This window comes from Tenrec ecaudatus, chromosome 10 (assembly GCF_050624435.1).
Source record: "Tenrec ecaudatus isolate mTenEca1 chromosome 10, mTenEca1.hap1, whole genome shotgun sequence".
In the NCBI taxonomy this organism is placed as follows: domain Eukaryota; kingdom Metazoa; phylum Chordata; class Mammalia; order Afrosoricida; family Tenrecidae; genus Tenrec; species Tenrec ecaudatus.
In genome coordinates this window covers 78,472,067-78,485,436 of record NC_134539.1, presented here as the reverse complement: position 1 = coordinate 78,485,436, position 13,370 = coordinate 78,472,067, and the positions used below count along the sequence as shown (strand labels likewise).

Genomic DNA, 13,370 nt, shown 5'->3' with positions numbered 1-13,370 from the left:
CATACATACATCCATTGCGTAAAGCACATTTGTACATTCATTGCCCTCATCATTCTCAAAACATTTGCTCTCCACCCACCGTTTCATGGCTGTGACTTTTCAAAACGAGATTGCTTCTTCTGGGGTGGGTGGGTTTGAACCACCAACTTTTAGGTGGACTAGCGCTTAGCCCTTTGTGCCACTCAGGGTGATTAGAGAATTCTTTCAGTTAACATATAGGCACCCAACCTCGTGTGGCCTACTGCCCCCTTTCCACGAAAAAAATAAAATTAGTCGGCATTTCTCCTCTCTGCCCACAATGGAAAATTGTTGTATCTATAATCCAAGATAAATGCAGAGACCTGCTCTTGTAACTCCCTCCCCATCTCCATCCTTGCAGTGCCGCCCAGGGCGAAGTATCGCCTACTTGGGGAAACGGTGATTGAAGGTCATTTTTTTGAGTCTTCTGAAAGTTGGGAAGCCAGGTAGGGGAATGCATGTGTGTGAGAGAATGTTCCAGTCCGCGGAGACATGACAGTAGGTGTTTAGTCTCCAGGAGACCCAAAACAAAACAAAAAAAAATAGGCGAGTGCAAATTCTTAGGGAGGGAAAGCCTGCCTACCTATGGAATTTGGGAAAGGGCAGGGCTGAGCGCTGGTTCTTCCTGATCTAGGCGCTCCTTCCAAGAACAGCAGCGAAAAAAGGAAGAGCCAGAACCCAAGGCCAAGACACCCGGGAGAGATGCAGGTCGCGCGTAAAAGGAGTTCATCCTGATTGGAGGGTGAGTGGGAAGTCGGAAGAGATAAGACGGGCGCAGGAGGCAGGGGCCCAGCGTCTCAATGTCATGTAAATATCCCCTCTGGGCGGGGTGGCTCCAGCGAAGGCTTAAACGGGGGCAGTTTCAATTCTCCAGGCGGTTTCCCCCGGAGGCCAGCGGCTCTTTCGCGCGTCCCTCGGGCTCCGCTGGCCGACAGCAAGCAGCATGGCCCCTAAACGCCAGCCTTCGAGCCTGCCGCAAATGAAGAAACCTAAGGTGCAGGAGACCCCGGCCCTCCCGAAGGAAGGTACGTCCCTGGAGTACGTTCTACTGGTGATTTAGGGGCGTCCTAGGGGTTGAGTGTATGTGATTCACCCCCACCCACCCACCCACCCACCCGTCTTCCAGCGTGACTCCAAACTTCCCTGGAGGGTTGACGGCTTGGGAGCTGGGGTTCCGTTGGTGCGGAACCCCCTGGAAGGATGGGCTCCCCGAGCACCTGGGGGTGCCTGCAGGCTCCGCGGCCACGCTGCGCTCGTCGGACCGCACTCTCTCCAGGGGATACCCTTGGTTCTGGGCCGTCTGAGGCTGGGGCGACGTGCGGGCCCGGCCTCCCCGCCACCCCTCTCCGCGGAGGCACCCCCGAGTCCTGGGGGCTCAACTTCCTCACCACCTCTCCGCGCCGTTTCCTTCTTCCTGCCACTCGGGCGCGATCCCGGCCACCTCCTCCCCATCTGGCTTCCAGTTTCCTCCCACCCCACCCCCCGCCAGCCCGAGCACCGCGGGTCACGTGGCCCCGGCGCGCGGGCCCCCCCGGCCCCCTGCCCCGGCCCCCACCCGCCGGCTTCAGGCCCTTCACCTTTCCGAGCCCTCCCCTACCTGCCCGCATCCGCCCTGCGCCCCACCTCTCTGCCAGAAAGTACTTTTCGGTAGGCATTCTTGGAGTCCCAGCTCCTTGGGGCGGGAGGAGCCCCGTTCTGCCTCGGCTGCTGCGGCTGGACGCGCCCCATCACGCAGCCTTTATGGTCCTTGCCATGGTCCATTTCTGGCCGTCGTACGCCACTGCCCCCACCCCAATTAGACGGTCGCTCCGCGCTGCGCTGCCGAAGGCGCGGAGTTTGCGGTTGGGCACAAAATTCGCTTCTTGGGTGATCAGGCCTCCCTGATAACGGGGGGGGGGGCCGTGGGGTGGATCGTGGTGGTGCAGCGACTGAGTCCTTGGAGCTAGGTAACCGTCGCTGGGGGCCCTGGTGGGAGAGGCCGTCTGGTTCCTTAAGAGGCTAGCCGGAGACCCTGTGCGCAGCCCCGCGCTGCCCTTTGCAGACCGTTAGGAATGGCATGTTTTCGAGCAGAGGGTGAATGTGGGGCGCTCCAGGCAGGCCCAAGGCTGGAAAGCAGGCCAAAAGGCATGCATGCCCTGGGACATGTGGCGGCGCTCTGACTTTGAGGCAAGAAGGGAGGGGCCCGGACACACTTGGACGAGCACTGGGGGAGGAGTGCTCATCCGAGTGCCCTCTCGGGCCTGATTAGGGTTTGGCACATTGTTTAAATTGAAGGGGTCTCAGGTCCCTCCTCTCGGAAACGGGGAGGCAGCCCCTCAGCCGGGCTGCTGAAGGGAGAAAGCTGGCTCTGCTCAGCCTTGGGGGTCTTGTTGGGCCTGTGCTTATTTCCTCCTCTGTAAAATGGGCCCAGCAGTCCCTGTCCCTTTGGCTTGTTCTGAAGCCTGTCAGTAAAGCCCTGAGACGGGGACCAGAGCATAACCCGTGCTCTGCTCTGGAGAATGACCCTAAGTTCCTTCATCCTTACATCAGTACCTGCACGCATGACCTCATCTGGCCCCTCCTGACAGTAGAACTGCTCCGCGCTGTTTTCAACGGCTGATTTCTTTTCATAAATTTTTACTGTGAATTATTACATGGGGCTGTTTACTCGGGAAGAGATAGTCCAGAAACAGTTATGCCTGCCCTATGGGGTGCTTGCTATAAGTCGGCAGTGAGTTTGGGTCTTGGTTTCTTAGGAGTGGGTGGGTCAGTAGGGTGGCGGCTGATTTCAAGGAAGTAGATTGCCAGGCCCTTCTGAAGCACCTGCCACTGGGTCGACCCCAACGTCTTCCAACCATTAGGTTACTAGCTGAGCATCTTAACTCTCCATGACGCAAAGATTCACCTCTCATGAGCAGCCAAATGTAGCTGAGTGCCCCCACTCCGCCCGCCCCAGCCTTCTATTAATTTAGCTCTCCGAGTGAAATAATAGATCCAGAGGGACTGGGGAGTACAGCCGCAGTCCCCTCAGATGCATTTCATCTCAACCCTGATAACTCAGTGGGGCCATCACTAAACTCAGACCTGCCTTGAGCAATCCTCCCCACAGTATCATGCAGTGGCCATCTCTAGTCTACAGATGCTAAAACGGAGGTTCAAAGAAGTGGGGGTGGGCAGGTGTTGTGTTCAAGGGTATCCTAGCTAAGATAACCTGGCTGTGTGGGGCATGCCAGCATGTTCCAGATGTGGGTTCTGTTCTCTTCAAAGGAAGCCAGAAAGGGGAAGAGAGGGAGGAATTCTGATAGCAAGGTGAGAGGCCAGGGAGAGAATGCAAAGTTCATTGCATTGGAGTAGAGGTAAACATACGGGGGAGGGGGGGCTCCGGGGTGTGTGGATTATCTCCATGGTGTGCCCACACCACACCTGTTTGCTGAAACTCCAGTCCCTTTGCTTTCTCCGTTTCTTGGTACCTACATTCCTCTTGACAAATGCTAGTGGGAAAGATGGGCAAGTCAGGGAGAAGCAGGATGGTTCTAAGAGTTAGGGTGTTTGGACAGGAGCCTTGAAGTCTGATCTGAAGGCATTACAAGGCTCCCTGGGGTCTTTGGAGATGCTTGGAAACATAGGTAGATGGAGCATGCTGGATCTCTGGGTCACTGGTACTGACCTGTGTATGCGCAGCCTTTGTAGTTAAAAGCAGCAGGCCTCACAAAGGGCTTTTCTTGAGTTTCATCCCATTAGTGGGTGGTGCGATCAATTTAGTGGGGTGCAACCAGCATTTTAAAAAATACAGCATCATTATCACTATTTTGTGTGTGTGTGTGTGTGTGTGTGGTTGAGTATTGGGTCATAATGTTAAATATACCTCTTACTACATGTAGGTCATGTGAACATATTGGGGGGTGCTCTTAATTAAGGTAAAGGATTTTCATCCACTAACACTGGAACTGAGACTACCACTAACTTAATATTTAAATGAGAAACATCTAAATGAGAAAATGCATGTTAGGCGTTTTGTCACAGCCCATGGCTCATGGTAAAAGCTTTGCATGGTGTGTACAGATCCCATGGCAAGCGATATGTTTTTTCTGTCTGATTGTGCTCAGTGCCATCACAGGGATGCTACATTGATATCGATTATAGTGAGAGGGTGAAAATATTTACACCATGGAAATTGGCAAATGTTGCAAATTAGCTTGCTTTTCCCCTGGAAGGTAAGTTGTTAAACAGTTGCCAGTTTATCACTAGTGCTAATTATTCTTCCTTCCAAAAACTGCCCAATTGGGTAGCTACGAATTCGGCTCTTATGGAGGGGAAAAGGTGAGGTGAATTTCTGGGTTCAGGGGGAAAAGTGCGGGGAAGACATTTGTATTTTCTACAGATGACGGAGTCCTTGGCCCCCATAGACATGGTGCCGTTTGTTTACATGTATTGATCATTCACCATAGATTGCCTTGAGCATTGAAAGACCCAGCCTGAGCTCAAAGAGGAGCGCCTGGAGGGTAGGGAGTCTACTCCAACCCCCAATTTCTGGTGACAGACCCCAGGGAGAGATCCAAGGCTTTTCCTGAGTTAGGTCTTGAGTCCTGGGTGGAGGAGTAGAGAGAGCCTGGAAAGCAGCATTTAAGCACAAACATGGATGGTCCTGCTGGTTTCAAAGGTTGGCCTGGAAAGTCAATGTAGTTCCTCCATTTCACGTGGTGAAATTAACATAGTACTGCCCACCCCATGCCCCATTATTTGCAAGGTTGTAACCTGGCCATGAGCCAGCACTGAGCTAGGTCAAAAAGACCTGTCTTCAGAGAGCTTCCACTTGCCCTTGAGGAAATGTGTCGGTTATACAATTTAACGGGTTTTGAACTATGTAACTATGGAAAGAGGTAGCGACTAGTTCACCTAGTCTTCGGGACGGGGCTTAGGTTAAAACCCTAGAAATGGTCTGATGTGTGGACTGATGAGCTTCCGGCTTAATTTCAGTCAGTACAGTGGCTTCCCCAACTGGAAAGTAAAGATGGGGGTGCCGCCTTCCTCCCCCCACAAAAGGGAGGCACTGCGGTGCCCCAGTAGGATCCCCGTGGGGGGAGATTTCCGTCTCCTATCAGGCCCGGATGCGCAGCCCAGTTATTAGCAGGCCTGCACTTTTGGGGGGTTACGGACACCCCTCAGCTGAGCATCCCGCGCCACCCCGCGGAGAAGGGAAGCCGCTCCGCCACCACGTGACGCGCCGCTGTGGGGGCCCGCGCTCCGCCGCGCGAGGCCCCGCCCCTCGGGCCGCCGCGCGCCCGGCACTCGCTTGGGTCCCGGGAAGGGGAAGGGGGGAGGGGAGCGCGGCGCAGCGCGGGGGGCCGGCCCCGTGCGTCGCGGCGTCCCTTCCTCCCGCCTCTCCGCCCGGCCTTGTGTCTCCTCGCCGCGACTCCGCCCCCTCGCCCTGGCGCCCCAGCCAATGGCGGGGCGGCGCGAGCCTCTCCGGCCGGGGGCGGGGCGTGCGCGCCGGATCTGGCGCGCCTGCGCTCTGCAGCCCGCCCCTCGCCGTGAGGAGGAGGAGGTGGAGGAGGAGGCGGCTCGGGGAGAGCGAGCAGCGAGCTTAGAGCGCGGAGCGCGAGTGAGGGAGCCCTGCCGCCTGCCCGCCGCCGCCGCCTCCCCTCCGTAAACAGGAGCCCCGGCCGGGGCCCGGCGCCGTGCCCCATCCCCGCCCTCGTCATCAGGCCGCGAGGGCAGCGCGAGCGAGCAAGGGGGAGGGCGAGCGAGCGAGCGGGCGCCGGGAGGAGGCGGCCGGACCAAGCCAGAGCGCCCGCGCGTGTGGCGTGAGGGGAAGCCGCCTGCCCGTCCCCTTCGCCTCCCTTCTCTCCCCCTCCCCGCTCCCCCCCCACCGCGGAGCAGCACCATGTCGGCGCCGGCGGCCAAAGTCAGTAAAAAGGAGCTCAACTCCAACCACGACGGGGCCGACGAGACCTCAGGTGAGGAGGAGGCGAGGTCGGGGGCCGGCCCGCGCCGCCATCTTCGCCGCCCGCCCCGACCCGCAGGCCGCCGGCGGGGCCCGGGGCGCGCGCGGGGGGCGCAGGGCGCGGGCCGGGGCGCCCCTTTTTGTGCGCGGCGGCGCCGGGCCCGGGTGGCGCCGCGGCGAGGCGGGGGCGCTGCGGCCTGCGAGGCGCGGGCGGAGGAGACACCCCCCCTTCCTCTCCCCCCTCCCTCGCTCTCCTCCCCCTCCCTCCCTCCCGAGAAGCCTCTCTTTATTGTGCTCCGCCATGATGCCTCGCTCCCATCAGCCGCCGCCGCCACATGGTGCGGCCCCGCGCCCGGCCCGCCCGCGCCGCTCGCCCTCCGGCCGGCCCGCGGGCGGCGCCCCCGGCACCCCGCTCGGAGCCCAGCGCGCCTCGGCCCGGGGCCCGGCGCCCGGCGGGGTGGGGGCGCGGGCCGGCACGCGGCCCCGTGCGCAGGGCCCGCCGGCGGGAGGATGCTCGGCGGGCGGGCGGGCGCGCGCTCCCCACGTGGGCCGCCGGGACCCCGGGGCGGCCGGCTGGGCCCGCGCTCGCGCCCCGGGGGCTGCGCGCCTGCCTGAGGGCCGGAAACGCGCCCTGCCGCCCCCCCGCCCGGGACAAAAAGAGCGCCGCGCTCCCCGGTGCCTCCGAGGGGCCCGATCCAAGAACGCTTGCTCCCTGAGAGTGCTGCGCGATCGGGGGTTGGGGGCGGCGGCCAAGGCCGCCAGCCTGCGCGAATCGGGGTTGGGGGAGCCTAGAAAGAAAGGTCGCCCCCCCACCCTCCAGGGGCTCCCCTTCGCGCGGTTACCATAGTGGAGTGAAGTCGGGGTCGATTGCTAACCTGCATTGTAGGTGTGTCTGTCTGCCTCGAGGGGCTGGGGAGAATCTTCAACTTTGAAAGGCGCTTCTTTTTACCGTGGGAGGTTCTCTAGATTTTGGTTGTGGGGGTCAGCCCTTCTGTTCTGGCCAGCAAGTAGTATGACTACTCACAAGTCCTTCCTAATAAATAGCGAGGATAAAGTGATCCTCGGGCTTTCAAAAAGGTTAGGGATTTTAGTGATTGGTGTCTTTTCAACTGGGGGATTCCTTAAGGACTACAGTCAAATGTCTGCATCTTGTAGCAGATCGCCCAAGTTGAAAGGCCTTTCATTAAAAAGGTATTTGTCAACTGGCTGTAGGAACACGTGGAGAGCATGCCTGGTGGTAGGCAGTGCTGTAGTTTTTAATAGCTTCATTGAGAGGTATTTCACATCCTGGTCAGCGTTTCTTAACATCCGCTAAACCTTTGTAATAGAATAAACTTCAAAAAAATAAACTAATTTGCTTTCTAATTTGTTTTGAGCCTTAATGCAAATTTTTCTTGCAGAAAAAGAACAGCAGGAAGCAATTGAACATATTGATGAGGTACAAAATGAAATAGACAGGTAAATTTTCTCTTCCTTGACTTTGGAGGTGGTTTTCTGAGATGCATTTTGAGACCTAGTGGACTTGAGATAAAGTTGCTGGAAATAAAACTTTGCTGGGAATGCTTGGAGTCTGGATGTCAGATGATTTGAATTCCAAACACAAAAGCATGTGTATTACTTAAGGGGTTTTACATTAATCTTGCTAATCAAAATTTGAATTTGCTTTCAAAAGCTACAAATGATCTGAATTAAGGTGTGTGGACTTCAGTAGCTTAGCATTATGGCACGCTTAGAACTTGATTTCAAGAGCTTTATTGAAAATTGTTTTCAGTGAAAGGAAGTTAAAACTGGCAAGCAGTGAGTGGAGAAATGTACATAAGGCATTGCATTCTGACGTTTAGGAAAGTCCGTTGAACTACTTGCCAAATAATCGTGGATAACTTGTTTATATCAGAAACTACCAGGTTGGTTGTTGTTGCACTGTTCTAAGGCGATAGGACTAGCTTCACTTTGGCTCCATCATGTGCGTTTCTCCAGTCGTCAGGATAGACATGTCTTTTCATTGGTTTCAGACTTAATGAACAAGCCAGTGAGGAGATTTTGAAAGTAGAACAGAAATATAACAAACTCCGCCAACCATTCTTTCAGAAGAGGTCAGAATTGATCGCCAAAATACCCAATTTTTGGGTAACAACATTTGTCAACCATCCGCAAGGTAGGCTCCTTTCCCTCCAGGGGGTGTAGAGTGCTTCTAAAATGCCCTGCACGACAGTGGCCAGGCTTTTGTTTGGCATGCTGGTTTGCAGGCACAGTTGCCTTGGTAGTTTGTAAAGCATTCTGTGTTGAGAAAAGACTATTCTAACTTAAAACTTTTTAATTTAATTTTTTTATTCTGATGACAGTTTTGGTAGTATTTAAGAAGCATTTGGTTTTATTCACTTAGGATAATCTGGGATATTATGAAAAAGATCACTGGGTAGAAACCTCATTAACTTGTAATTTGCTGTCTGTTGGTATAGTGTCTGCATTGCTTGGGGAAGAGGATGAAGAGGCTCTGCATTATTTGACCAGAGTTGAAGTGACAGAATTTGAAGATATTAAATCAGGTTACAGAATAGATTTTGTAAGTGTCAGCTTATTTTCCACAGTGGAAGTTAAAATTGTGCATTGGATTGAAGTGCTATTTGTTGATTACTCGATTTGTTGTCACTTACTGCAGTATTTTGATGAAAATCCTTACTTTGAAAATAAAGTTCTCTCCAAAGAATTTCATCTGAATGAGAGTGGTGATCCATCTTCAAAATCAACTGAAATCAAATGGAAATCTGGAAAGGTAAGTACTGAGAAATTATTTTTAAAAATATTTTTGCTTTGTTGTAATGTGCTTGATACAAAAAAATGGTATGAACTGTGATGTGATCAAGTCAAATGCTATAGCTTAAAGCTATTATAAAGAATCAGTAAATTTGGGGCTTGATGGTTGAGGTCTTGAATTGATTTGCTATTGCCCCAAATAGATTATTGGTAAATATTATGGTGGATATATTTAAAGTTAAATTGTGCTGTGGTTTTATGTGATCTAGATCATATGACGTGTATGATATATATAAACAAATGGGTCTAGTTTTATAAAAGCCCATGTTTTTGGAAAGATAAATTTTTTGTAACAGTACAATTTTAGAGGCTTAGAGTTTTAGAGCTACTTTTTTTCATTTCATAGCTGCTCTTGGACAAGGAAAATAACATTGATAATAGTCTATTTTGCTTTGGAGAACATTTTATTGTTCAGATTACAGGCAGTTGAAGTGTTTTCTTCTCCGTCTTTGTTAGGACTTGACGAAACGTTCCAGTCAAACACAGAATAAAGCTAGCAGGAAGAGGCAGCATGAAGAACCTGAGAGTTTCTTTACCTGGTTTACCGACCATTCTGATGCCGGCGCAGATGAATTAGGAGAAGTCATCAAAGATGATATTTGGCCAAATCCATTACAGTACTATTTGGTGAGCGGAAAATGTTGTCTATGTGACTAAAGAGTAAACGGAAAGCTTGTGTTTAAGGTTGTGCTTGCCTCATATGGTTGAAAACAAGTTCTTAGTGTATTCCTTGTTCTTTTTTAAGGTTCCTGATATGGATGATGAGGAAGGTGAAGGAGAAGAAGATGATGACGACGATGAAGAAGAAGAAGGTTTAGAAGATATTGATGAAGAAGGGGATGAAGACGAAGGAGAAGAAGATGAAGATGATGACGAGGGAGAGGAAGGAGAGGTAAAAGGAACTCTTCTTAACCAGAATTTACCCTGTTACTTTCGGGTTTTATTGTGTTGTGTGAAGGAACTGACGCACAGCTGATTGTTTGCATGTGCGTTTGTAGATGAGAACCAGTGATATTCTGACAGTTAGGTCTGAGATCATGACCAGTAGTTTTGTTACTGCAAAAATTGGGCTAATTTATCTAGAACAATAGCACTGGATTTTTTTCAGCCTAGATTCCATGCAGATTGATGGAGGTCAGAACCTTGGGGTGTCTGCGGACCGTATGAAAACCTAGCAAGTGGCCTGAGAATTAAACTTGAAGACTAATAGTGTTCCCTTTTGTTTTGTTGAACAGGAGGATGAAGGAGAGGATGACTAACAGAACACTGATGGATTCCAACCTTTTTAATTTTCTTCAGTCCCTGGGAGCAAGTTGCAGTCTTTTTGTTTTTGTTTTGTTTTGTTTTCTTCCTCTTGTGCTCAGTCACCCTGTTCTTGAGGTCTCTTTTCTCTACACCATGGTTCTCAACTTATTTGGGGGTGGGGGGAATAATGCCTTGTGCAGAATACAGTGGAAAAGAATCTCTACCCCCTTGTGTTCAAATTAATTTTTGTCCCTTCCTGTCTCAAAAACTATGGAATCAACACACCACCGTGCTCTGTGGGAAAACAAAACCCTCTGCTCCCTTGGCCCTGCTGGCAGCTGGAGGGTGCTAGGCCCCTGTGTAGTAGTGCATAGAACTCTAGCTTCTTTCCTCCTTCCTCTGTACATTGGGCTCAGAGATTACACTGTGTCTCTATGTGAATATGGACAGTTAGCATTTACCAACATGTATCTGTCTACTTCTCTTGTTTAAAAAAAGAAAAAAAAAACTTAAAAAAAGGGGGTTATAGAAGGTCAGCAAAGGGTGGGTTTGAGATGTTTGGGTGGGTTAAGTGGGCATTTTGACAACATGGCTTCTCCTTTGGCATGTTTAATTGTGATGTTTAACAGACATCCTTGCAGTTTAAGATGACACTTTTAAAATAAAATTCTCTCCTAATGATGACTTGAGCCCTGCCACTCGATGGGAGAATCAGCAGAACCTGTAGGATCATCTTTGGAATTGACATTCTCTATTGTAATTTTGTTCCTGTTTATTTTTAAATTTTCTTTTTGTTTCACTGGAAAGGAAAGATGCTCAGTTTTAAACGTTAAAAGTGTACAAGTTGCTTTGTTACAATAAAACTAAATGTGTACACAAAGGATTCGATGCTTTTCTCTCAACAGATAGTCAAGACCTGAGTTTGACTTGCTTAACGGACTGTCAAACTTTGTCACTGGCCCTCCATAGTTTTTGATAATGCACTTTGCAGGATGACCTCAGGGCTATGTGGATTGAGTAAGGGGACTAGAACCTTGGTATATTAAAGACTTCATAGCTGGGAAATATCACAGACAATTCACTTGACCTCATTTTTTTTAAAGATCTACAAGGATTGTGCAAGACTTGGTTCTTAGTGTGTACCCAACTTAAACAATTTTTAAAAGTGGGCCCTTATTTGCCTGGATGTAATAATGAATAGTGCCTGCCACCACCACCCAGCCTGTTGCTTCTAATGCCAAGTCAACAACAGGCAGTTGGTGGCATGTCTTAACTGACCCTGTAATGTGTGTCGTAGAAGACAGGCCTGTCCTCAGAAAGTCCGAGTTGGTGGTGAGAAACTCCGGTTACGAGTACTTTCTTTGGGTCTCTAGTACCAGCTCATTAGAATAAGCTATCAAAGGAGACATTTCTGTGGATCTGAGTGAGATTGGAGCCTGCTCAGTCTACTCAATGCCATTGTGCAGAACCTTTTGAGAAGCTACCTAATGCATAGCCTTTTTAATGCTGTAAAGTGTAGGTAAATTGATGCCACCGTCAGAAACGAATCAATGGCCAACCTGGCAAATTCAAAGCTTTTTGTTGTATAAAACTTTATAAATGGAACTATTCCATCAAAGAAGCAAAGTGTACCAAGACTTGTTTAGATGGATAGTATGTAATTTCTCTGCACAGGTCTATGTTTAGTAAAATACATCACTGTACTGGTCAGGAATCTTGCTCCAATAAAGGAACATAAAGATTCTTTTTGGACTGGGGTCATTCTCGTTTTGCTTTGGGGTTTAGATTGTTGGTAAAGCTATTTTGGGGGTTTACTTCATTATAAGTGAGACTCCACATAATCTGAGAAGGTTTGAGCTGGGCACAGATCATGGACTCATTCGGACTGTAGTTAAGTAAATGGGATTGGTGGTTGTATTTAAGACAGCCAGGAAGAACCTAAATCTACTGAATTAAAAGTCTGATTCAAGGTAAATCACACCTGGGAGTTTTAACACTGGTTGTGTCACCTTAAAGCGGAGATCTCTGGTATCTGAGAAAGCGGGATACCTTTTAAAATTGACAGCCGTTACTACTAAAGACTTCCTTTTTTGTGTCTAAATCTTGTAAAAGGGCTAGGCTCTTACAAATCTGAATACAGGGCCCTCCTGGAAAGTCAGGACAGCTAGTGCCCAGAAGCAAGTGGGGCTTGGGGAGCTAACCTTCAGGGAGGAATACTGGAAAAGGAGAGATGATTCCCACTGCTGTTGCTGTCAGGCCATTTGAAAAAGGCATGTAGCTGAAGGTTGTGTTCTCAAGCTGTGCTGGTCTTCAAAAACCAGAAAGGGAAGACTGTGACATGGTTCAAAAACCCTAAGAATGTTCTGTTCCAGACCGCAGTTTTGAGGTTGTTTCTCCAGGGATGTGCTGATTTGAAATAAAGCATTTCCTCAGATGCCTGTACTTTCACAACTTGCCAGCACCCTCTACACTTCACCCAACTCTGAAATTAGTCCGCAGTACCTGGGCTTATTTGGCTGACATTTGCAGCTGCCTAAGCTGGCTTCACTTGTGTTTTCTGTGTAGCTCTCAAAAGGCACCAGATTGATACTGAGTGTTTGTGGCAATGTAGCAATTACCACTTTATAATGTACCTACCTATTTTCAGTTGGTCTCAAACATATTAGATATCTTAGAAAAACTTACTTGGGGCTCATGTCACCATAGATTCCTCCAGTGTGTCAAGCACATTTGCACATATGCCTTCAACATTTTCAAAGCAAGCATTCTCTTCCCACTTGAGACCCTGGTAGCTGCTTCCCATTTCCTCCCCAGCCTGCCCTCATAAGCCCTTGACAAGTTATATTATTTTTTCCGTAATCTTTGTAGATTTTTGCCGTCAACCTCTGGCCTTGACGAATAGGGGGGTACTGTTTTGTTGCAAAGCAAGGAAAGGATTGCTTGAAGGCTGGGACCACGACATACAGTAGCTTTTCCATTTGCTTTTCAAGATAACACCACCTTGTTAATTGGAAAGTCAATTCTATCCCTCTGTCCCAGCAGTGGTCGTAAGTGGCGCATAAATGTAGCTTTTTACATACAGAAGTCTGCCACTGAGTACAAAAAACAACTCAATTGCTATTCAGTGGATTCTGACGCCAGACCCTATAGCACAGCCCCTGCTGGTTTCTGAGACCACTTTATTAGCGTCCCAACCATCTTTTTCCTGAGCAGCAGCTGATGCTTTTGAACAGCTGGACCTTGCCATTAACCTGGCTTGTTACCCTCTAGGCCACAAGGGTTCTGAGTTTGGTTGCATGTTCGCCACCCCCCCCCCAATTTGAGCATGGAAGTAATATCAACTTGACTGTTAGCATTTGTCAACATAGGT

General features: G+C 50.1%; 1 protein-coding gene across 2 annotated transcripts; it reads left to right on the top strand.

Annotated features, from left to right (window-relative positions):
* Nucleotides 1–767: 767 nt before the first annotated feature.
* SET (SET nuclear proto-oncogene) lies at nt 768–11,744 on the top strand. Of its 2 annotated transcripts, none has more exons than XM_075560686.1 (8): nt 768–1,043; nt 7,342–7,399; nt 7,954–8,096; nt 8,401–8,504; nt 8,601–8,714; nt 9,212–9,382; nt 9,501–9,647; nt 9,991–11,744. In XM_075560686.1, exons 1-8 carry the CDS (start codon nt 962–964, stop codon nt 10,012–10,014), a joined length of 843 nt encoding a protein of 280 aa, XP_075416801.1. In that variant the 5' UTR covers nt 768–961; the 3' UTR covers nt 10,015–11,744. The 2 variants fall into 2 exon arrangements, with proteins under 2 accessions (XP_075416801.1, XP_075416802.1); XM_075560687.1 differs by lacking the exon at nt 768–1,043 and adding an exon at nt 5,512–5,954.
* Nucleotides 11,745–13,370: the final 1,626 nt, after the last annotated feature.